This window comes from Hemibagrus wyckioides, linkage group LG09, assembly GCF_019097595.1.
Source record: "Hemibagrus wyckioides isolate EC202008001 linkage group LG09, SWU_Hwy_1.0, whole genome shotgun sequence".
NCBI classification, from domain to species: Eukaryota; Metazoa; Chordata; class Actinopteri; order Siluriformes; family Bagridae; genus Hemibagrus; species Hemibagrus wyckioides.
In genome coordinates this window covers 11,715,470-11,740,498 of record NC_080718.1, presented here as the reverse complement: position 1 = coordinate 11,740,498, position 25,029 = coordinate 11,715,470, and the positions used below count along the sequence as shown (strand labels likewise).

Here is a 25,029-nt window from a genome sequence, read left to right as displayed (position 1 = left end):
AATAGTGTCTCGACTATCTGGCTAATCGAGGGTCAAAACCTCGGGGAGCATGGATTTAGATGTAAATGCGAGTTGCAAAGTGTTTGTTTTTTAAAAATAATTTTTACGTAGGGTGATCATATGAATTATAAATTTGCACCTATAGATTTTTTAGTTTTCATTTGTGACTTTGTCACATCATTGAAAATGGCACCTCATTAGTATCCATAAATCCAAAATAGTGTGCATTTAAGCTCAAAACACGTGTGTCAGGCATGACACTTGGGAAAACGCAGTACACAGGATGTTGCAAAATAGACACGTCACTGGTAATTATATGGGCAGATGGTACTTAACAAAGAGAAATTTTTTAATATATATTTATATCAGAATAAAGGGAATGTTTGCTTTCTAACCAATGTATTTGCATTCAATTTCAACCACAAATAATAATTTGATAGCAATTTTAGTAGTTTGTATAAATTATCGCTTTTCACCCTGAATACTGATAAGCAGAAAGCACTGATGGTGGTTGCTACTCATTTGGGACAAGATCATTTGCAGGATTCACAATGCCAGCCTGAGAGAGAAAAGAAAAGTGAAAAGACTATGACATGCATGCAGCTTTGTAAAGCTAGCGCGTAAGAATACTAAAGCCATTTCTAGTCCTATGGCAGAACAGGTGCATGCAGTACAAGGAGTGGAACGCCAGAAATGACCTAGTACCACAGTGAAATGCAAGTTTTGCGGGAAAACACAGAAGAAAAACAAACATAAATGCCCAGCTTATGGTAAGCAATGCAGAAAATGTGGCAAAGACAACCATTTTGCAGCTAAATGTAGAGCAGGCACAGAACAATACAATCTGTTCATAATTTAGGAGAATATGAGAATGATGAGTGTGAAGAAATTCCCTGTGTCACTGAGGCAAAGTCTGAGAATGTGAATGCAGTAGACACTAACAAAGAAAGTCATACACCTTCCATCTCCAAGCATAGATAAACTCCTCAGTTGGATTCAAAAAATGAGTGTGTGCAGGGAGAAATTGCATCATCATATAAGGATTTGCTGCAAACCATTCATTCATAAGATGAGAGTGGTGGAAGGCAACGTTGTCTCAAATGATGACATACAGAGCCATACCAGGCCTCAACAGCCCTCTCTCTTCAGGTAGAACCAGTCTTTCATTCAGTACATTGAGAAATGTGATGAGGCGTGCTGTATTGTATGGGCCGATAGTTGGTATTTGGCAAAGGACACAATCATTGGAGATGGCAGCACACATGGTGATACTGGTGCCCCTCTGACCTGGCACTGTAACAGTGCCAAAAGGTTGCTGGTTGCTTGTGCATGTGCACTCCACCTTGTGTTTGACAAGGACTTCAGAGTTTAGGCATGTCCCTTCTCATTTTCTTCTAGGTTGGACGTAACAATCTACCATCTACAGGTGGACTTTGAGCAGAAGTTAAAAAGAGACTATTCAAATGTGAGTCATCAGTCTCAAGACAACAGTTCACAGCATTTACCCCAATTAAGTTCAGAGTATGTGCTGCACAGGGAACCCATTCAGATAATGAGTTGACTTCACGTATGTGAGATTGCACACCTTTATAAACACCAGACATTTACATTTACATTTCTGGCATTTGGCAGACGCTCTTACCCAGAGCGACATACAAAAGTGCTTTAAGTCTCTATCATTGAAAACATTAACACTGGTTCAATAGGTTACAGACTTAGGATACCATCAGCCTAAAATTGGATTATTTTTTTTTAAACATATAACAGTACATAAACATGGAAAGATAAGAGCTAGTTTAAGTTCTTCAGGAAAAGGTAGGTCTTAAGATATCGTTTGAAGATAGTCAGAGACTCTGCTATACGGACATCTAGGGGAAGTTCATTCCACCACCTCGGTGCCAGAACAGAGAAGAGTCTAGATGAATACCTACCTCTTACCCTGAGAGATGGTGGGACCAGTCAGGCAGTGCTAGTGGATCAGATGGAGCGAGGTGCAGTGCGAGGAGTAATAAGATCTTTGAGGTAAGATGGTGCTGGTCCATTCTTGGCTTTGTAGGCAAGCATCATACTTTGAATCTGATGCGTGCAGTTACCGGAAGCCAGTGAGAACTTAGGCAGTGAGAACTTAGGCAGGTTGAAAACAAGCCATGCAGCTGCATTTTGGATCATTTGCAGTGGACGAATTGCATTCAGAGGAAGACCTACCAGTAAAGAGTTGCAGTAGTCCAGTCTCGAAATAACCAGAGACTGAACAAGCACTTGAGTAGCCTGTGTGGATAGGAATGGTCGAATCCTTCTAATATTGTACAGAAGAAACCGACATAAGCATGTCACATTGGCAACATGGGAGGAAAAGGATAGTTGATTGTCCATGGTTACCCCAAGGTTGCGAGCAGTGGCTGAAGGGGAGATCATTGAATTGTTCAGAGATAATGCAAGATCCTGGGCTGGGGATGAATCACCTGGGATGACCAGCAGTTCAGTTTTGCTGGGATTAAGTTTCAGTTGATGAGCTGTCATCCAAGATGAAATATCCGCCAGACATGCTGAGATCCGGGCAGAAGCTGTGGTATCTGAGGGAGGGAAGGAGAAGATAAGTTGGGTGTCATCAGCATAGCAGTGGTATGAAAAGAAATGTGAGGATATAACTTTGCCAAGAGTGTGGGTGTAGAGGGAGAAAAGGAGAGGACCAAGCACTGAACCTTGTTACTGCCATGTAACTGCCGTTGTCAAAGCACTGTCCACAGCATGTTTATGTTCATCTCCGGCAGATCTGAAATGATGGAATTGAACAGTGACTCACAAGTGCGACTTCTTATGGGTAGGAACTCTGTGCTTGCTTCCTCAGATACATATCGCAATATCACAATAAAAGTGAGCTGGTCTGAATGTGAAATGTTTGGGCTGAGTCAACAATTATTGAAAAATATTTGGCTATCCTGATTTTATCTAGGATTACAGAGAGCACCCATCAAATTGATTAACTCCTCACACATAGTAGATGAAAGGTATGAAGAGTCCCCTTGCCTGCATTGCCAAATCATACAATACAGTGAGGGAAAAAATTATTTGATCCCCTGCTGATTTTGTACGTTGCCCACTGACAAAGAAATGATCAGTCTGTAATTTTAATGGTAGGTTTATCTGAACAGTGAGAGACAGAATAACAACAAAAAAATCCAGAAAAACACATTTCAAAAAAGTTATACATTGATTTTCATTTTATTGAGTGAAATAAGTATTTGACCCCTTTGCAAAACATGACTTAGTAATTGGTGGCAAAAAGCCAAATCACAGACGTCAGACATTTCTTGTAGTTGGCCACCAGGTTTGCACACATCTCACATCTCAAGGAATTTGGGCCCACTCCTCTTTGCAGATCCTCTCCAAGTCATTAAGGTTTTGTGGCTGACCCTTCAGCTCCCTCCACAGATTTTCTATGGGATTAAGGTCTGGAGACTGGTTAGGCCACTACAGGACCTTAATGTGCTTCTTTTTGAACCACTCCTTTGTTGCCTTGGCCGTGTGTTTTGGGTCATTGTCAGGCTGGAATATCCATCCACAACCCATTTTCAATGCCCTGGCTGAAGGAAAGAGGTTCTCATCCAAGATTTAACGGTACATGGCCCCGTCCATCGCCCCTTTGATGCGGTGCAGTTGTCCTGTCACCTGGGGATGGTGTACTTGGGGTCATAGGCAGCATTCCTCCTCCTCCAAACACGGCGAGTTGAGTTGATGCCAAAGAGCTGGATTTTGGTCTCATTTGACCACAACACTCAGTTCTCCTCTGAATCATTCAGATGTTCACTGGCAAACTTCAGATGAGCCTGTACATGTGCTTTCTTTAGCGGGGGGACCTTGCGGGCACTACTGGATTTCAGTCTTTCAATGTGTAGTGTGTTACCAATTGTTTTCTTGGTGACTATGGTCCCAGCTGCCTTGAGATCATTGACAAAATCCTCCAGTGTAATTCTGGGCTGATTCCTTGCCGTTCTCATGATCACTGAAACTCCATAAGGTGAGATCTTGCATGGAGCCCCAGACTGAGGAAGATTGACAATCCTTTTGTGTTTCTTCCATTCGGGAATAATCGCACCAACTGTCGTCACCTTTTCACCAAGCTGCTTGGCGATGGTCTTGTAGCTCATTCCAGCCTTGTGTAGGTCTACAATCTTGTCCCTGACACCCATGGACAGCTCTTTGGTCATGGCCATGATGGAGAGTTTGGAATCTGATTGATTGCTTCCTTCTGTGGACAGGTGTCTTTCATACAGCTAACGAGCTGAGATTAAGAGCACTTCCCAAGAGTGCTCCTACTGTAATCTCAGCTCGTTACCTGTATAAAAGACACCTGGGAGCCAGAAATCTTTCTGATTAATAGGGGATCAAATACTTATTTGACTCATTAAAATGCAAATCAATGTAGAACTTTTCTGAAATGCGTTTTTCTGGATTGTTTTGTTGTTATTCTGCCTCTCACTGTTCAAATACACCTGCCATTAAAATTACAGACTGATCATTTCTTTGTCAGTGGGCAAACGTACAAAATCAGCAGGGATCAAATCATTTTTTCCTTCACTGTATGCTCTCTAAGAAATGGATCAAACTGACTGATTAGCTCAAGGCACCCCAATTAGTTTCCATCCTGGGGTGATCCAAATTGTTGGTTGTCTCCTCTAAAAGCAAGTCCTTACTCAGATATAAATTTAATAATGGCAACTTCTTTTTTAAGAACCTCTGACAAGTACTGGCTCTCTGTTTCATACTGTCGTTCCAATTCATTGTCAATTTTACCCTCCCCTTCATTTCTTGTAATCCATACAAGCATGCATTTGCAATGCGTCTCAGATCCCTCGTGCTCTACAGTCCGATCATTTGCGTGCATTAAATTGTTAAAGCCATCAGTACTTCGATATTTTGAATGGGCGTTCTTGTCATTTCCACCAAATAGACGACACACGTAGCAATACATGGCTCCCTTAGATGAGGAATAGAGCAGCCAATCTCGTTGCACATTTTCACCATTTACTAGTCTGCGATTAAAAAGGCTTTTTAAAAATCTTCTCTTTTGATTTTTATATTGTTGTTCTGATCCAGAGAAATCTTGAACCTTGTTGCTGATCTCTCCCTGAGTTCCAGGATCAGTGCTTAGGTACGCTGTGATATCACTGCCATGCAGGGCAGGTAAGGAGGCCAGTGCAAGGCTGCTGATCTCAGGCTGATCTGCAGAAGGCGGCCCAGGTAGGGGGCTCCAGGCAAGCTAAGCGATGCCACTGTGTTGAGGCTACTAGATTGGTTGCCACAAGTACCCAACCCCTGAGTACTTTGAGCCATTCCCATTTTTTATTCTCTGTAAAACTCCTTCACAATTTTGCTTTTCACCATTTTAATAATTTCCTGAATACTTAAATTCTCCATTTTTTCCCTTCTATTTCACCTGGTAGTTTTGTTAGACCCTGAGACTAGTTTCCTACTGCAATAGCTAAACTCAGAAACTATGTTTTCCAAGATCTTAATTTCATTTGTTTTGTTCTAAAATCATAATATCATCTGCGTAAACAGATACAACATGTGGGACAAAAGTAGGCAAAATAAACCAATTTAAAGAAGTTCACAATCTGTATAAAATCTGTATATAAACTGTACAACATACCTGATAGGGAGCAACCTTGTCTGATTCCCCATTTTACTTTAAAAGAGTTTTCCAGAGGTATTGGTGCTCAACCCTGTCAAAAGCTTTTTCTTGATCTAGTGAAATCAGGCCAAGGTCAACTTCCAATCAATTGGAGATCCCAAATCAGAGAAACGTTATCAATGATGGATCTATTGATGTGGGATGTGGTAGTTTAGTGGTTAAGGTGATGGACTACCGATTGGATCGAATCCCAGGTCCACCAAGCAGCCACTTCTAAGCCCCTGAGCAAGGCTCTTAACCCTCAGTTGCTCAGTTATATATATATTTAAAAAAAAGTTGATAAAAAGTATATTGCTCTTTATAAGGGTGACTGCCAAATGCCATAAATGTAAATCTACTGGGCACACAATACGATTGTTCAACTTCGATTAATGAGTCTATAATGTCTCTGAACTGATTGGCCAGTGCCTTTGACATTATTTTATGGTCTGTACAGGGCAGTGATACAGGATGCCAGTATTTAATGCCCTGTAAATCCCTGTAAAGAACTTCCAACAGATCTCCTCCTGCCAGAAGAACAATTCCAGACACTTTTCCTCCCACCATTGAGCTCAAGGCAGCCTGTAGCTCTTCCAGAACCAGTGGTCCTTCCAGTACAGTGTTGTCCTCTGGAGAACTCTTTGGCGGTCCTCTATAGAAACTGTCTAGCAGCTCCTTATTGTCGCTATAATCCCTCTTGTCCAGATTGTTTGCGGTATACCGTGTGATGTCATTACTGTTTGTTATGTGTTGTCCGTCCTTTGTGTGTAGTGTGCAAGAATGTGCTGTTTGTTCTTTTTTTCCAGTTGTTATGCCCCAGATGTAAAGAGTCTAGGGTAAGGGAGTAACAGATGAAAGTGTAATCAGACACTGCCCCACATGACAAACATGTTAAATTCAAATTTAAGTATTTTATTAACAAAAACTACAAATGACACAAATGAAGTAAAATATTAAGCAAAAATAGACTGATGAACTTCTTAGAAAAGTAGCATAGAGGGTGTTCTACGCCATTGGCATCGTCCTGCAGCAACACAGCTCCGGCACCTGAGGAACTGGCATCTACCTGAAGTTTGAACAGGAGAGTGAAACACTTGCACTACTTCTTTGGTCACACTCAGGGGACCATACAAATATTCTGGCAGTGCTGAGCAAGTCAGTTAAAGAGGTGACTACAGTAGCAAAGTTACAAAAGCTCCCATAATATGCTACAATTCCGAGAAAACATCATAACTCTCTTTTATTATGAGGTATAGGAAATACAAGAGCACCCTGTCTCTTTGTGCCCAATAGATCCATCATTAATGCTTTCTTTTAATTTGAGGTTCTCAAAATGTCCTCTGTTTCTTGTGGACTCAGTTAAAGTCCGGAGTTCCAGTTTCCTTAATAACCTGGTGACATCCCTTGTGACATTGGCAGTGTACTGCTGAAAAAGCTGCCAGATTAAATCCTTCCCATGGTCCCACCACTGTCTGCAGGAGAAGAAAAATCTCTCTTCTTGTTTTCTAAAAGAGGTCCAGAAAAATCTGAAAGACTCAATAACATGAGTATAATTCAGTAAAGAAACATTATAATGCCAGTATGCACTTCTGGATTTAAGATTTTTAATAAAAACTGACAGGTATTATTTTACTAGCTTTGAAAATATTAAAATTATGTTTAAAACAGTAAAATCTGTGTAATTTAGCTAAGAAAATAAAATTATCTCTAGAATGTGCCCATGTTTATTGTCTTTCAGTTCTATGCAGTCTTCTCCATATCTACCAGATTGTGAGTTTTTATAACACGTGTTAAAGCATGCTTAGATGCTGCATGGGGTTCAGTATGATTCCTATCTACGGAGTAGTTTTGTGTAGAGTTAAAATCACCTCTTAAAACCAAAAATAAGACTCTTTCAGGACCTTTGGTTGGAGCACATGCAATGATTAATACCAAATTAAAACATTCATATTTTTTGCTTTAAATAATATTACTCTGCCAGCAATCACTTCCTGTGTGGATTAGGATTCTGTTTTTTAATTTAATTTGTTCATATAGTTCTATTCATTTTCTTGCATTTCTCTTTTTTCATCCTGCTTATCTTTTACTTGTTCCCTTTCCTTTTTATTTTCTTTTTGTCATTTCTGTCTCCTGGTTGCCTGTTACCTCTTTTTCAGGACTGTTGTCCTAAGTGTCCCTCCTGACCACAGCCAAAACACTTTAAGTTTCCCAAAATTGCAAAAATGATGAATTCATAATAACATAATATTCAGATCTTCATCCCTTAGGTTAGGTTTGTAAATGCCATGAAGCCAAAAAAACCCAGTCTGATACAGTGTCTCACACACACACACACACACACTCACATGTACTGTACATAAACACACACAATATATCGAACTTTCCCACAAAACAAAAAAATAAAAAATCTGAGGAACGTTGGTCTGTATTTGATTAGCAGCTTGCCAGTGTAGCTCAGCCCTAGGCCTAAACAAAAAGCAATCAGCGCCCATCAACCATGCAGTTTTAACTGTAGTATAATAATTTCCCCTTTTTATTTTAGTTTAACCAGATCAAAACCATTTTCACTTGTCTAATGTAATTTTTTGTGTAATGTACAGTAACAACATTTACTGTACTAACATGTTGAGAGAGAGAGAGAGTGAGTGAGTGAGTGAGTGAGTGTGAGAGAGAGAGAGAGAGAGAGAGAGAGAGAGAGAGAGAGAGAAAGAGAGAGAATTTTATTATGGTGATTTATTCATAAGGTGTCTATACTGTATACTTCGTAATGAAACGAGCTTCAGCTTTCACTCACACGTAATGATATAAAGTGTATAAAGTGTAACCATATTACTGCGTCATATGTGGATATTAAGAGAAACCTAATAGGCTACCTGTTGTATATATAATATCCCATCACAGGTGGTCCTCTGGTAATATTTTCCCTGTAAGAGTATCAAATAACAAAAAAGAGCAAGCGACAAAAGAGAAGGCAACATTATAGGAGAAAACGCAAAATGAAACGCAAAAAGTGTGTAATTTGAAACTACTTGGTTTTAGGCGTGGAAAACTGTAGTGTGCATTTTGTCGCCATGGTTACATCTGTCTGGACAAGTAGAAATCAGAGCATGAGTCTGCTCTAGCATTAGCTGAGTCTGACCACGAAAAACTTATCCATGGACGCCTTCTGGACTAGTGAGTAATTATTAAATTTGATAATAATGCGACCTTTATGTATTTGACAGGAGTTGAAAGAATCAGCAGCATCCTGAACGATTCCTTACTTCCTGTATAATTAAACTACTGCTATGAAATAATGACATGCAGTTGTTATATTTAGCAAGTGTAGGGCTCATGTACTTGTTTCCCTTTAATTTGATTTTGGCATTATTATAAACAGTTCTCAAAATTTACAGGGAAACAAAATGATTAAAACAAGTCCTTGATATTTCCATGTACTGTATGTATCAAGGACTAAACTAATTCAGTATATGTTTCTTGTTTATTTGTTATCAAAATGCCTTTAAAAAATTGAATGATTCTTTTCAGGCAAAGCTATATGATACACTACATCCTTTGAAACAGGGAAATGAATATATTTTGTACTGACAAAAAAAAGAAAGAATAGACAAAAACAGTTGCCCTAACTGAAAAAACTGCAGAGCTAAAGGAGTCAAAGCAACAAATCCACAGGGGTAAAGGAAATAAAGGCAGTATTTATGTGAGCATGCAGAAGAAATGTCAACATCTTCAACTTGACTTGCGTCTTAACTACAGTATATCTTTTTAATGTCAGTAACTCTTGATTTGGATTTTCAGCAGCGGTTGAAAAAGGCATGGACCAGTGTCTTTCTCGCAGAAGGGAGCAGCTATACAGGCGGCTCCTTATTAATGCCTCTAAAGGTTTAACTTTCTCTCAAGATGTCATGTGGGAGAGAGGACCAGACAGCATCCCATACAGCAAAGCTGACTTCACCTGGCTTTTTTGTGCTTCTGGCCAATTAGCACCACTCACCAGAACTAAGAGCACAAAACAAGGAGGAAAGAAAACATTGCTACACCACGCTCAACTCCGAGGCTATGTGACACCTCCTTTACCAGCCTTGCCACCATTGCAGACTGTACATCGCCATTCACTGACCACTAATAAGTCTTTTATTTCACAGACTGGCCATCAAGATGGAGCATTAGACACAGATAAAAGGACAGGGTTGAATGAAGCCTTAAACATGCACAGTATAATTCCCTACCAGCTCCCTACCATATTAGAGGAGGAAGAGCAGAGGAGGATAAGCAAGTTAGATGAATCTGTGGTGACTAAGAATACTGCTCAGTGGATTGTTAGTCAGCAGATTCCTAGAGATTATCAGTATAAAGCAAGTCTGCAATCACTGCTGAAAGATCAGTGTGTGTCAGCCAGTACCACTGATCCGGGAGCTGATGAGTCCAAGGGTAAGGAGGATTTCTGTGGCTTCTCTAGTGTGCCAAAAACCAGCACAGGACCCAAACCACTGCAGATCAGCAAACCCGAGACACTGCTACCAGTTTATTACAGGCAAGTAAATACAAGCTACAATTTACATTGAGAAGAAGCAGTTTGGCATTATGTATTAATAGTGTCATGAAGACATTATTTTGCCAAAAATATGTGGACACCTCACCAGGCTTCCTCACTTGGAATCAGTGTCCAGCTTCTTGCACCCTTGTGGCTAAATAAGCACAAATCCCCACAGCTATGCTCCAAAATCTAATGGAAAACCTTGCCAGAGGGAGAACAACTCAATATTAATTCCCATGGATTTGTAATAGGATACTTTTGACAATATAGTGTAAAATAGAAATCTGTGTAAAATAGAAAAATTCTTTAAACTTTCTCACAGGATGCAAGGTTACACTATCTCACCAGTTTCCATAGATGAGCAAAGTGGGATCAATAGGACTGCAAATGAAGTGACCATAATTCATGTGGAGACACCGAAGCTGCCTTGCCTTCAGGACAGCCTGAACCCACATGCTGGAAAATTTGTTTATCACACTGAAAACGACTTTGAACTGGAACTTTACACAGGTATTACAGAGCCCTGTTTGCCTACAAGTCTGTTTAAGAAAATAAAATTCATCTCTATTAATGACACCACTGATTACTTTACTGTGTTGTGCTGATCTAGTCTACAGGAAGAAAAGGTCAGTGGTACAAAAAATCTTTATAATTCTTGAATCTAGGATCTAGCTAAAATTCAGTACAAGTCACGTAAAAAGACTGAGTGTTTAACTGACCTTTAGGGACAGCCAAACAAGTACATCAAGCAGCCAGAAAGAATCAATACCGCATCATCATGGACAACAACTCAGAGTACAAAAAGAACCTCCAGGACATGTTTCCATGTGGCCCAGAAAGGTGGACAGGTTTCCAATCAGCTGACTTGCTAAGTGTGGCTGAAGGTTGGTGTTTCCGTGTAAGAGAAAAGAATAGAAAGAATGTAAAAAGCTTATTTAATAGCTAAGCTCTATTCAATATATAAGCTATATATTGTGTATGTAGCATATCGTATTATCTCTTTGCTTACCTGCATTTTTGTGGCAGCAGAAATGAGTAGACTGGAGAAAGGAGTACGGCGATGGGTGGGTTTGCCCACCAAAGCTGACTATACTACAGAGCTAGGGCTCAGACCTCCTGATTTCAACAGACAAGACACAAAAGTGCCCAAACAACCAGTTAATTACAGCCCCATGCCGGGTCTTTCATCCATCCGCTATGCCGTAGAGGGATGGAGGAATGCCTGGAAGATCAGTAAGTTTTGTGGTGTTCAGCAAATCAGCACTTTCATTCAGTCAGTCCATTTTAAAGGCTCAGCATGGTTCATATTAACATTTGATTAATACATTCCCAGTATTAAGCAACATGGAAGCACAGTGTAGATGTGCATTTCTCAGCTATTTCTACAATACACAATGTGTATCACAAGGTATAGCTTTGCAAATGATTTCCTAGCAGTAAGGATGTGTTTAATAAAAACAGTTGATTATACTATGTTTACTAGCTATAAATGATTTATTTATTTAAAGAAATAAATTTCTAATTTTAGTAAATTACCTCTAGCAGTAAATGAATGTGTGTATGATGATTTCTGCCTTGTGCTTATTGTGGGGTAGACTTCTGATCCACCATGACCTTTTTGGAGTGAAATTTACATACTCTCCTTCTTCCAGAAACTACTTGGCATAGTGTCACTATTGAGGGTTTGAAGAAGGATCTCACAGATCTGCACTGCCAAGTGCGAGTGGCAGCTATTGCTACTTGTGCATCAGGAGCAGTTAATAGACCAGAAGTGCGTCCAGATACAGATGAAACAGGTTTGGGTAATAAATGTGTCTATGGTTGGTCAACTTAACAGTGAATACAGAACCAACCTCTATTCAAATACCCTTAAAACTACTTTTCCTCTATAATTATCGGTCAAGCTTCATTAGAGCTATTTAAGAAATGTATGTATATCATGCATGTACATCATATAAATGTCTTAGACCTCAATACATTTCTGTCAACGATATATTTAGACAATTCAACCCTTCAGTTTTTTTTGCACCAAACCACATCGCATCATTCTTTGTTCTACTGTTAGCTCAGTATGGTCAGAGCTATGAGGTTGAGGCAGTGCCTCCAGAACTGCAGCCCCTTCTTCTTATTGCTCTCAATGACCCAGTGAAGAGAGTTCAACTGGCAGCCGCTGTGTGCCAGTATGCCATTGGCAAACCCAATGCCCATGCTCAGGATATACTGCAAAAAGCACTACAACATGGTAAGTAGAGCTGGGCAGTTTGACTAGACTAATATAATATTTATAGTGATAAATTATTTCACAATTTTCTGAGATATTCTGAGAATCTGATATTGTCTTACAGAATTAAAACAAAACGTTTTACTTTTAATGTTTCTTTTTTTTTGTTTGTTTAACTGAACACATGGTTTTGCTGTTTGCTAACAATAAAGATTTTTTTTTTTATATCACACAGACACTTTAAATAACCATACTACCATATTCAATACTACTGTTAATGTCATTAAGTGTTTGAAAATAAAGTGATTACAAAAATATCTAATATTATACTAGTTTATTATGCACAACTAAATTGACATGCTACTACATGCTCACATACAGTATAATTTAGCAAACCAGACCTTGTGTTCTCATATGTGCCTTTCTGATTTGGGTCCATTTGTCTGGTTTCACAGATTCTTCAGGAACAGGAGCAGATGGCTGGGTTGCAGCTCAGTGTTTAGCGTTAGAAGGGGAGGCCAGTCAAACTGTAATAGAAAGGTTACTCTCCCAGCTGTTTCTCAGCAGTGCTCCAGCAGACCAAGAACAGGCTGCCACCCTACTAGCCAGCATTAGTAGCAAGACTGTGAGTGGTTTTGTGTGGTCTTTTCACCTATATGTTAAATATAAAAAGCATACACAGCTATGTTAAGACTGCAGAATTTTGTGATGTAAAAAATGGAACCAAAATAAATTATATAGAAACATTTTAAGAAAAGAAAAAAAAATATAATAACGTGGTGTGCAGATCCCTTAGCTAATACTTTTTAAAGCACCTTTTGCATGTAATGGAGCACTCAGTCTTTTCGAGTAAGAATGTACCAACTCAGCACATCTTAAATCTTTTTCCAATCCTTTGGGTTTGTGCTTCGGGTTGTTATCGTGCTGGAAGGTGAGGTTTCTCTTCAGATATAAGAAAGGGGCCTGCAGGTTCTGTACCAAAATAGATTTTGGAATTTAGAATTTGGAGCGATTTATGATAACCTCTATCTTGACCATAGCCCCAGTCCTATCTGAACAGAAGGATTGCAATAACATGTTTCTGTCACCACCATGCTTCACTGTGGGTACGGTGATATGTAGGTGATCTTATCTGTGCACCAAATATCTTTTAGAAATATGCCAGAAATTTCTACCTTGGTGCCATCAGACCTTAACACATTTTTGAAATTTGGGATGCTTAAGAATAATTGAATTATTCATATCCTGATGATGATCTTTAGTCTAGCCACCAAGATCAAACTCAGGTTGACGTCAAAAAAATCCTACAGAAATAGCTGATCTTTAATAATAGGTGTATTATATATTACTTTAATACAAGTTGAATTAGTTGAGGATGCAGAAGATAAGGATAGATAAGACGATTCGCTGTGGCGACCCCTGAAGGGAAAAGACTAAAGAAGAAGAAGAATACAAGTTGAATTAGTTCATTCTGAGCACAGTCACATGCTCCATTATAAAAGTGTGTGCAATGTGAGCAATTAGATTATTGTAAGTTTTTTGTTCCCAAAACGTTTCTTATTTTCACATGGATTTTGTTGATTGCTGTATTACACTGAAGGTGGAAAGTGATCTGATATGATTTATCTTAGCTTCCAAAATCCTACAATTTTAATAAAGGTGTTTAGATTTCCTATATCCACTGTATTGTACCTTTAATTTTGTGAATGTAACACAGGGTTTTGTCCATTTTAATTTCTAACATTTTAAAAATCTTGTTCTGAATTTACTATATAATTTTCAATGAAATTCTAACTCAAAGTTCATGAAAGGCTTCTCTTCAGATTCTAGTGCGCTCACTGCTGGGAGAGCAATTAAACAGCGCTGACTATAGAAACCGAGTTCTGGCCTGCAAAACCATATCAGAGCTTAAATGCCCAATCAACAAGGTACTATCTAACTCATACCAAACTTGTGCTTAACTTGAATGTGTCATAGAACACTGTGTAGTAAACTAAGATTTAGAAATGATTTGTGACTCTTGGTCTTATGTAGGATCTGACCAACAAGTTGTTGTACTTGATGTGGAATGACTGGAGTGGTTTCGTGCGTCAGGCAGCAGCACAGGCTTTGGGCAAACTGGGCTTAGGCTGTGACATACACAATGAATTGTGGTAACAGATTAAAACATTCATAGCAACAGATTATTGTATTGTCCTAACATGCTTAATGTTGGTTTTGTTTGAAATAAAACTGTTTCTCTTGGCAGTGTCAAACTACATGAGGGTCCAACACCTTGGAGGGTGGAGGCATTGGTTCTAATTGGTCAGCTGAAGATAATGACAGCCAAGCTCCTGCCCAGTTTCTTGCACTGCCTAAATGATGATTTTGTTGTTGTACGCAAACTGGCCTGTTCAGCTGCTGCCTCTCTCCTGATCAAAGATGAGATGGTGAGGACATGAATCTTGCCATTGCCTACTGAGCAACATAATGTGTAGAGGTGGAGTAGAAGTACATAAAAAAAAAAAATAGAAAATGTTTTAGGCATGCTATCAATTTTTTCTTTCTTTCTCAGATCCAGAATCAACTGTTTCAGTTAATGCAGAATGACTCATCGTGTGAAGTGAAGGTGGCAGCAATAAATGGTGAGCATGATTCAGGTAGCACAGATCTCACTTCTTACTGAAGTCTATATGCAATACATATTATAATGTTTGTTTCTAAGGCATATAGAAATAATAAAATGTATTACTTGCCACATGTAGCACTGATGCCAGTGTGAGCGCAAGAAAATTCATGAATATTTTATGCAGCTCTAGGAAGAATCGGTTGGTTGACACCTACGCTCCAGGAGCTCTTACTGTGGGCGCTGCAACATGAGGAGGAGCCCAGTGTGCGCATTGCTGCCTGTGAGGCCCTGAAGATGTTAGGGGTAAAAGGACCCGAACTACAGAATCTTCTGCAGGAACGATTTGCCTTGGAAGCTAATGCTCAAGTTCATAGGTCTGAACTGCAAATAAGTGTCAGTAGATAAAAAAAAGCAGAGGTCTGTCAGGAAATTAATGTAAACTAAATATAAACTGCTAATGCAGTAAGAGTGTCAGTTGTAAACAGAATAAAATAAGTTTCCTATTTATTAATGAGCGTTCAAAAAATTAGAATACATTTTTTTTTACAAGACAAACATTAGTTATATGAACATTTGATATATATATATATTTTTTTTTATTACATAGGCACCTGGAGGATCTGATGAAACACTGTGGCTACAGCTTAGATGTGGACAAAGGCAGGGGCCATGAGATAACACAGCAAGTAAGTGTGCTGCATTTCAGTTTGTTAGGTCTAACACTTGAGGTCATTCTTAATAAACAACAAGGCTTATGGATAAAGTTTCTCTTACTCTGATTGTGTGTAGGTGCAAAAGCTCTGCACAAAGAGCAATATCACAGAGAAACTGCTGCAATTAGAGGACCTGAAACAGCAAACACAGAGGAAGATGCCAAGGACAAAAAGCTGGCCAGAAGCTGCAGTCCTGTCTGCACTAGTGCAAGAAGGATTCAGAGGTTTGAAGTAATTTGTTTTAACAATTCTTGTCTCACTTACACACACAATATAAAGTGAGGGAGATTCATGCATATTTATTTACATTTATATTGCAGAAACACACTCGTCAATGAAGGACTGATCAGCACATGGTTCAGATATTCAGGTGTTATAACAGGTTACAATGTGTTTGAGATTTAAGTAATTAATTATAGTAGTAATTATGCCTATTCATAGTGTAGCCCAAAACAAACCCATCTTTGTATTTAAAAAGTGTTGTTTATTTATACATTAAGAAACACAAGTAAACCTTTTAAACATATCACATGAAATATTTACAGAGACTGTGTATATTAATGTTTTTTTCCTGCTCTTCAACACCTAACTTTAGGTGTTATTCTAACTACTTAACAGTCAGGAAGAACCACGAACCAACAGTGTTCATACTGCTCACACTGAAGAGTATGGGGGAGTGTAAATAAAGCAATGATTAATGAATCAATAATTCATTAATCATTGCTTTATTTACACTCTCCCAAACTCTTCAGTGTGAGCAGTATTAATGGGATCGAACAGTGACAACTCTTTTACAATGTCATACATTTTGTTGGATAGGCCGTGCAGTCTACCATTTTCTCAGCTGGACATGTCGTTTGGGTTGCCACTCCGCTGAAGAACTTGCTTTGTCAGACTCTCCACCTCTGTGACTTGAGCCAGGAGCTGAGTCATCCCATTATTCTGATTAAGAGATAAAAATGATCTGTTTACATAACATTCTGGTAACAATATTGTTAGTTGAAGACCGTTATGAGCACCTACTAAAGATTGAAATGTATGTTACAGTTGGTTCTGGGTGGACAAAAAGCCCCAGAGAGGATTATGTTCCTCTTTTAACACAACGAATTTAGTTGATGAAGCATTACTATAAGCTGATCAAGTATGACCAAATAAAGCTGAATACTAAATGCTGTGCTATGGACTTCTAGGTACGAAGTCTTGCAGTTACATAAAAAAAAGTGTATCTATATTAAAGATCCAAGTAGAATCCTTAAAAAACACTAGCTAGCTAAAGTCTTTAAGAATCATGCTTTTATAGAGAAAAACATCCACCCTTTTTGATCCATTTCTTCTTTGTATAAATAGCATAAAAACACATTTGCAGTTAAGTTTTTCGGCTCAGTTTAATTTCAGCAAATGTACAATCAACAGTCTCATCATAAAATCCACAAGTTATTATTTGAAAATTAATGAATGTTTAATAAAGAATTTAATTTCATCATAACATTTTACTCCATAAAATGCAAGGCCATAAAACAACATTTGCTATTCAACATATTAATTTTATTTATGCAACCTGAAAACTTATGCCTGCACTCTAACCTACATACAGACACCTGAACATTTTAGATACAGATAAGCAGTATATGTATGTGAAACAGAAAAGACTCAACTTATATCGATAAATCAGCCGTAAGAGATTTTGATAGCACCAAATGTCTTAGCGGTAATGTTACTTACCAAATTACGCATAAATTCATCAGTTGTTGGAATTGAGTGAACCATCTTAATTTTCATTTCCAAAGTCTCAATAAACTCAACCACCATTGCCACAAATGTGACCACATATCTATGATGGAATAGAAAAGAGGTATGTTTGTAGCACTGGGGTAATATACACTGACTCAAACTATTACAATTAGCATCGGAACATCATATAAACCCAAAGTGATGCTCTCTTACCGATGAAGATCGGCCTGTATAGGTAGGTTCTGCTGGCAAAGAGGTTTCATAAGTCTTTGACGCAAACTTGTCTGTTCTCTCAGCACTTCCTGAAGATGAGAAGTGAACTGCTGCAAGGATGCAAATCTCTGACCTGTTAAAGTGAAAAGAAAAAAAAAAAAGAAATAATAAAGTTCAGTTTTAACACCTACAGAATGGGAATGACAAAAATGTAATGAACAGAACTTACTTAGATAATAACTGTGAGTGACATCTGCACTGTTTTTCTCAAGTTTTAGCAGCTCCAGGTCCAACCTCACCTGAAATTCAAATGTTTATGATATATTTTATGCGACATGTACCTTTAGGAGTACACTACATTGCCAAACGTTTTGGGATACCCCTTCAAATTCAGGTGTTGTTTTTCAGTTTTTGGCCCCTTAGTTCCAGTGTAAGGAACTCTTAATGCTTCAGCATACCAAGACATTTTGGACAATTTCATGCTCCCAACTTTGTGGGAACAGTTTGGGGATAACCCCTTCCTGTTCCAACATGACTGCACACCAGAGCACAAAGCAAGGTCCATAAAGACATGGATGAGCGAGTTTGGTGTGGAGGAATTTCACAGAGTCCTGACCTCAACCTGATAGAACAACGTTGGGATGAATTAGAGCAGAGATTGCGAGCCAGACCTTCTTGTCCAGGATCAGTGCCTGACCTCACAAATGTACTTCTAGTGGAATGGTCTAAAATTCCCATAAACACACTCCTAACCTTGACACCTGAAATACAACATCTGAATTCAACGATTTGGAGGGGTGTCCCAAACCTTTCCACAATATAGTGTATTCAACATATTGAATATATTGAAGAAAGATACATTATACAATGATTTCCTACCTGGTCAGTCTCTTGTTTGATTTTATTCAGCTGCTCGGTTTGAAGCAGGCGAGAGGAAAATATCTCTGAGCCTCGTGGTACATCGTCAAGCTCTTTCTGTAGAAGAAAACTGACATGGGTTAAAATCAAATCTCACCTATGGATCTCATCAGAGTATACACACACATATACATATATATACACACACATATATATACACACACACACACATATACATACATATATACATATTATTTATATATATATATATATATATATATATATATATATATATATATATATATATATATATATTATCTGCTCACCTGTGACATTGTGCCTGTGGCTACACATCTCGCCAGGACCTTCGCTGCTGGAGTCACCGTGTAAGGATTTATTTCCCAAGTATCCATGAAGGAAGAATATGATTTACTTTGTTTTTTAATCCGAATCTAAAAGCGCGCAGTTTGATGACGCCTGTAACAAAAATCACAAGTAAAGCTAGCTAGCATGCTAACATTAAATACCACAAAAAAACCCACAGTATGCTGACTTTATTCGCTAAACAGCAAGCATGCGATTGAAACTTACTTTTCTATCCTCCTCTAGAACATGTTTTGAGTGTTACCTCGCGCTCTTCATATATTAGTGTTACTTTAAAACACACCAACTAAACCCGAAGCGTCTGTTAGACAAAGTAGACTTTTGAATGCACCCGCCTCTTTAGGTCTGTTCAAAACGGCCAATCTGCGCGGCATACATCCCACGCAGACCTATAAAGATACTCGCATTTCTGTAGATCACCAAAGCCTGAATTAATACACCTCCTAAAGAGATTTTAATGGGCTACATTCATTATGAATGTCGTGGAGGTGTTTTGTGAGCCGGGTGTGATGTGAATCTGCGCAGGGCACAGTTATGGCGACATTTCATTGATGCTTCTGTTACCGTAAATTACGTTGTAAACAGACTTCGTTTTTTTTAACCTGCTCTATTATAATATTCACCAACAAACAATAAATAATAATTTCGAACTGAATTTACTTTGGCACCATTTTTGTACGATTCCAGCCTTCTAGGACAAAAAAACCTCACGAGAGTCACAAAAACTATATTGCAATGCGGTGCATATTAGAAGTTGTGCGGTAAAGTAAACAGGTCAAACAATGACAACACATATGCGACAGGAAGGAATACTGAATTATTGCTGAGGACATGACGATTTAGTTATATATGTAGGCTGCAGTGTGTACACGCATTAAAAATACAAAGTGTGTGTGTTAGAGTGATTAGCTGAAGGATGTCGGCGGCAGCACGGTTAGCTGCAGCAGGAGCTCCGGTGTCGCTGCTGTCGCGGTTCCGCGGCGCGCTGGTCGCTTCAGTGGTGGGGGATTGTGTAGGCGGCGAGTTTGAAGGAGCTGAAGATGTTCCACTCGACCGAGTTCTTCAGCATCTGAGTGGACTGGAGGATGAAACCCGAGGAGACGGTGAGGACTGTTTCAAGAAAATCAATTATAACGCACACTCATCTGGCAATAACAGAATTGAATTAACGTGAGCGTTTACATATCCATATAAGAACACAAAAACAAAAACAGCTTGATAAAATGTTGATCTAAATCACAGTTGTAACATAAGAACAAGAAATAAAAGTCCCTACCCTTGAAATGGAAAATAGCCAGATGGATCTGAGACACCAAGATTGATACAGTCAGATAATCATTCTTTACAACCGTGATGAGCAGAAAAACATCACCAGCATGCACTCAACATCGAATACAGAGGTGGATGAGATACGACAGCAGAAAACCACATCAGGTTTCGTCTCTTGTCAGCCCAGACTGAATCGTGACACGGACTCACCCAGAGTGGACAGGTGAAGATTAGAGGGTTAAATCTTCACCTGTCCACTTTGAATTACTCCTGACAGCTCAGAGCAGTGTGGTCATCTCATCTCACCTCTCCCATCAATGAGATGTTTCAGCTTGCCACTCACAGGATGTATTTTGTTTTGTTTTTTAATATTATTCTTTGTACTCTAGAGCCTGTTGTGTGTGAAAATCCTAGGGAATATTTTGAAATACTCAAACCGGCCCATCCGGGACCAACAACCGTGCCACAGTTAATGTCACACATTAGAGATCACTTATTTTCCTCATTGTAATGTTTGATGTAACTGATCCTAATGTTACTTCTAAGCTATAAAAAATGTTAGGTGTGAACGTCAGCTGAAGCTCTTGACCTGTGTCTATATGATTTTATGCATTATGCGGCTGCCATATGATAGGCTGGTTGAATAACTGCATAAATGTACGGAAAGTGATTGGTGAGTGTACAGAGAATATGACCACTTGTTTGTCTTTGTATGGCATTCCTGTTTTTTTTTTGTTTTTTTTTAATTTATCTATCTATCTATCTATCTATCTATCTATCTATCTATCTATCTATCTATCTATCTATCTATCTATTAACTAACACAGCTCAAATGTATTGCACACTTGAGCACCAAAAAAACCCATGACTGCCACTCCAGAAATGTAGTAAAACAAAATCAAACAACGCTGACACTTTTCCAACATGGGGAAATACTATTCTGGTAAACAGGATGAACTTGTCTACAGAATTACCAGTGTTTCTGGATGAATTTAATGGCAGTTTGTATAAAGCACTGAACTGTTTGAATGGCTGGCTTGTTGTAGCAAATCAGTTAAATACATAAGTAAGGAAATGACCTTGATAAGCAGTCTACCTCACTGATTAATAATAATGTCATGGCAATTCTTGATTTTGACTCTTGATTCTAGACTCGTGTTTCAAGGACTTAAAAAACAATCATTCTAATGTTGTATTTCTCTTACTTAATAGCCAGAGACCAAATCTAGACCAATCCTGACTAATGCACCTTTAAGGGGAAGCAACTATACTCTAAAAGGAGAACTGAGCAGGCTGAAGACACTGAAAATTGTACTTCCTTGTGCACATACTTGCAACAGTAGTCTGTAAGTCATTGCCCAAATCAGACCCTTCAGGATTTCGTAGAGGTTTTTTTTATTATTATTGTTGCGGCCAGAGATTCTTGATTTTTGCTTCAGCTTTTTTTTAAAAATGTGTGTTGCCACTTTTAAACTCCTTCCATTAAAGACACATATGTAATTACCTTCTATGTTGGCTGTACTCATGTTCAACACAGAAAATCTGTTTTAATTTTTAAAACATTCATTATGGAGTTTGCTTGATTTTGTGTGAATTTCTGTGATTCCTTAAATCATGAAATCCTGGAGAGAGGCATGTTTAGCTTATTACTGTTCTGATACTGCTCCATATCTTAGTGTAATTTAGTAGTAATTTAATAGTGTAACTTTGTGTAAATCAGTCAACATCACAGTTTACTCCATGTTAATGATTATTAGATCAGAAAATGATTTAAACATGATCTGATACCGTTCCAGCATTTTAGGCTGGTATGATAGTCCTGTATGTTTAATAGATCATCCAGAACTAATGTAGTATAATTAAACAGAGTGTGTGTGTGTTTATGTGCTCCTCCTCAGGCATTCTGCAGTACAGTGATGACACGGCCATGTTGCGCTGTGTAGCCCAGTCCCTTCTTACCAGGATGGGATTTGATGAACAGGACATGGCTCGCAGGTAATCCTCAGGAATGATTTTATCAGCGCAGAAATGTTTGTGCTTTTCTGTGTCTGCTGTGTGTCGTCAGACTTTTGCTTCACTTTCAATACAGTTTCGCAAAGGAGTATAGCCTCGCTCCAGGCCGTGGCTACGGAGCAGGAGTGGTTCAGGTTCTGCGAAAGCTTGCATCGCCTCAGCTCAGTGACGTCTTTCAGCCAGCACGCGCTCAGTTTGGCGGGCGCGGCTCATTCGGCAACGGAGGAGCAATGAGAGCGGCACCTTTTGCCCTTGCGTTCAGAAATATTGCAGATGTGAGAAGGGTGAGTTAGGCCTTAAATCTTATTTGACCTTTATTTGAAGTCACTAAATAGAATTAAGCAATTAAATACATACTGAATGTAAAGGAGCTTTAACAATGTCTTGCAAAAGGTTTTGTCTGGCATCTTGGTCAAAAATGAGTTAAAACTCATCACTTTATTCTCTTGTGGTGTTTTAAGTGTAACAGGTGACTGAAGGGCAAATATACTTCCTAAATTGTCTCAGAACTGTAATAGTGTAAATTTAAAGTAACTGCAAAGTGTAATAATTGTTCAGCTGCAAATGTAAATTTTTTACTTACAGAGTTAGCTAGAACATCAAAACTTTGTTGCCCAATATCTCAAAAATGCCCCACACTCAGAGACCTACGAGAAATCAGTTCTGAAATACACTGAGACATTTGATATGTATGTAAAGAAGTATTTCTTTGTGAATCTAGGGCTTTCTCCTTTAATTACACTCTTATAAACTGCATTTTATGTGCATAGCTATTGTTTTGTTTATAGCTAGTCTGCTTGTGTCTTCTCAGTGCTGCACTGTACACCAGTGAAGTACATCTGACCTATTTAGAGTTGTATGTAGTGTATTGTTGTGTTTGTTTTTATCTATTTATTGTCTTTATTTAAGTTTTAGGTTTTTTGCTTTAATGTAAATGTAGACAGGATCACATCAGTGGTTTGGTTGTATGGGCCTAGAAAGTGTCATTACCAGATGCTGAATTTTATGAAATTGCTGTCAGTGAAGCTTACAGTATTTGAGTGCCAGTGGTCTGAAGTTGATTTGCACATTTCTAGCGGAGTTGTTTAATAGGGCAGAAAGTCTGATGCACATGATTTCAGGAGAACAATGTGCAGATGCCATGCATGACAAGTTCCTATGTTGGAGTCCATTACTGGGTGATTACGAGCAAATTTTTTGTTCTGAAATGCCATTACTAAGCTAGAGCCTTTATATAGATTGTATTTTTAGATCTGAAACTGATTCTGTACCAAGCTGACCCTGTCTCTGTGTCCTCTCTCTGTGTCGCTGGCAGTATGCAAGGTTTGGTGCAATGCTCACCCATTCCTGCTCTCTGGGCTATAATGGTGCTGTGCTGCAGGCCCTCGCTGTTCACTTGTCCATGCAAGGTGATCTGGCCTTACCACAAAAATTCATCAGTAAACTCATTTCAGAAATGGAGGAAGTGGAGAAAGACGAGACGGCACGCAGCGACGCCAAAGTGTGAGTCATCGCTATTGAGTTTTTATCAAAAATAATGTTTGGTGGAGAATCTGTGTGTGTGTGTGTGTGTTTTGGGGGAGGGTGGGGGGTTGTCTCAAGGGTTTCCTCTGCATTCTCAGATTTCCTCCCCCAGTCCAGAGACATGCATTATAGGCTGATTGGCATCTCTAAATTGTCTGTAGTGTGTGATTTGGTGTGTAAGTGTGTGTGTGTGTGTGTGTGATTTTGCCCTGCAATAGACTGGCATCCTGTCCAGCATGTACTGTACTTTGTTCCCTAAGTCTCCTGGGATAGACTCCAGGTTCCCTGAGACCTGTAGGATGTAGGGTGTAGAGAATTAATGAATGGCTGGATCTATGTTACGTGAATTTGTGAGTGAAGTTTTTTGTGTTATGGATGTTTTTAAAAATGCTGGTTTGTTTTGCAGGCTTAATTTAGCTGAATTTCCATATTGTGCACGTTTGCACAGAGTCAAGGAGCTCATGGAGCAGAATAGCGTGAGCATTGAGGAGGTCATATCAGAACTTGGTTGGTGCTTTTTTCTTTTATGCAATGTTAATTTTTTTTTATTTGCATCCTCATTGGTGTTATTTACATCACTATCACCAGTAGAGCAAAATCTGATAATGTATTGCAGAATGTAAATTATGTAGAGTATATTTATGTTTAGTGATGCAACTACATTTTTCTGTGCATAGGGAACGGCATTGCAGCCCTCGAGTCTGTGCCCACAGCTATCTTCTGCGTGCTGCACTGTTTAGAGCCTCGTGAGGGTCTGTCAGAGCATTATGGTGGCCTGGAGAGGACAATAGCCTACAGCTTAGCCTTGGGAGGCGACACCGACACCATCGCATGCATGGCAGGTGCAATCGCAGGTGCCCACTATGGCATCAGTGCCATTCCCCAGAGTTGGCTGAAGAGCTGCGAAGGTGCAGTGGAAGCCGAGCATCTGGCTGAGCGTCTTTACAAACTCTACAACGATCGTGACAACGATCAGCCACAAGACGGCCATCCACATACGAAAAGTACTGACTGATCCATTGCACAGTACTACGGATATACATGCATGGAACATGACACAAGCATACAGGTTGAGAAAACCCATCTCTTGATCGTAAGAATATGTTGTCTATGTTGTGCAAAAAAATTTACAGATTAAAGATCTAAATCAGTTGCATATTGTCTGTTAAATGGTGTAAGGCCAGAAAATTTTAAAAGATCCATTTCATGGTTAAGAATGTTTTGTTAAATTTGGTGTCTAACATAAATTTCAGCATCTGTAAATAAAGCATCTGCTCAAATGAA

At 38.9% G+C, this 25,029-nt stretch overlaps 3 protein-coding genes across 4 annotated transcripts; 2 read left to right on the top strand and 1 right to left on the bottom strand.

Moving 5' to 3' along the window:
- Positions 1 to 9,489: 9,489 nt before the first annotated feature.
- On the top strand, positions 9,490 to 16,158 carry heatr4 (HEAT repeat containing 4). The gene is made up of 15 exons (XM_058399527.1): positions 9,490 to 10,208; positions 10,534 to 10,721; positions 10,937 to 11,095; positions 11,238 to 11,444; positions 11,864 to 12,013; positions 12,277 to 12,453; positions 12,888 to 13,057; positions 14,256 to 14,360; positions 14,467 to 14,585; positions 14,681 to 14,861; positions 14,987 to 15,056; positions 15,225 to 15,414; positions 15,648 to 15,726; positions 15,830 to 15,984; positions 16,074 to 16,158. The coding sequence occupies exons 1-15, from the start codon at positions 9,490 to 9,492 to the stop codon at positions 16,156 to 16,158; spliced, it is 2,754 nt and encodes a 917-aa protein (XP_058255510.1).
- On the bottom strand, positions 15,528 to 19,714 carry haus2 (HAUS augmin like complex subunit 2). 2 transcript variants are annotated; one of them, XM_058399532.1, is made up of 7 exons: positions 19,147 to 19,714; positions 18,882 to 19,032; positions 18,577 to 18,672; positions 17,927 to 17,996; positions 17,698 to 17,830; positions 17,476 to 17,584; positions 15,528 to 16,695 (listed from the first exon to the last, which is right to left on the bottom strand). In XM_058399532.1, exons 2-7 carry the CDS (start codon positions 18,966 to 18,968, stop codon positions 16,594 to 16,596), a joined length of 597 nt encoding a protein of 198 aa, XP_058255515.1. In that variant the 5' UTR covers positions 18,969 to 19,032; positions 19,147 to 19,714; the 3' UTR covers positions 15,528 to 16,593. The 2 variants fall into 2 exon arrangements, with proteins under 2 accessions (XP_058255515.1, XP_058255516.1); XM_058399533.1 differs by having other exon boundaries at positions 19,275 to 19,714.
- Positions 19,715 to 19,855: 141 nt separating this feature from the next.
- Positions 19,856 to 25,029, top strand: adprs (ADP-ribosylserine hydrolase). The gene is made up of 6 exons (XM_058399529.1): positions 19,856 to 20,042; positions 22,107 to 22,203; positions 22,298 to 22,505; positions 23,537 to 23,724; positions 24,152 to 24,252; positions 24,423 to 25,029. Exons 1-6 carry the CDS (start codon positions 19,856 to 19,858, stop codon positions 24,758 to 24,760), a joined length of 1,119 nt encoding a protein of 372 aa, XP_058255512.1. The 3' UTR covers positions 24,761 to 25,029.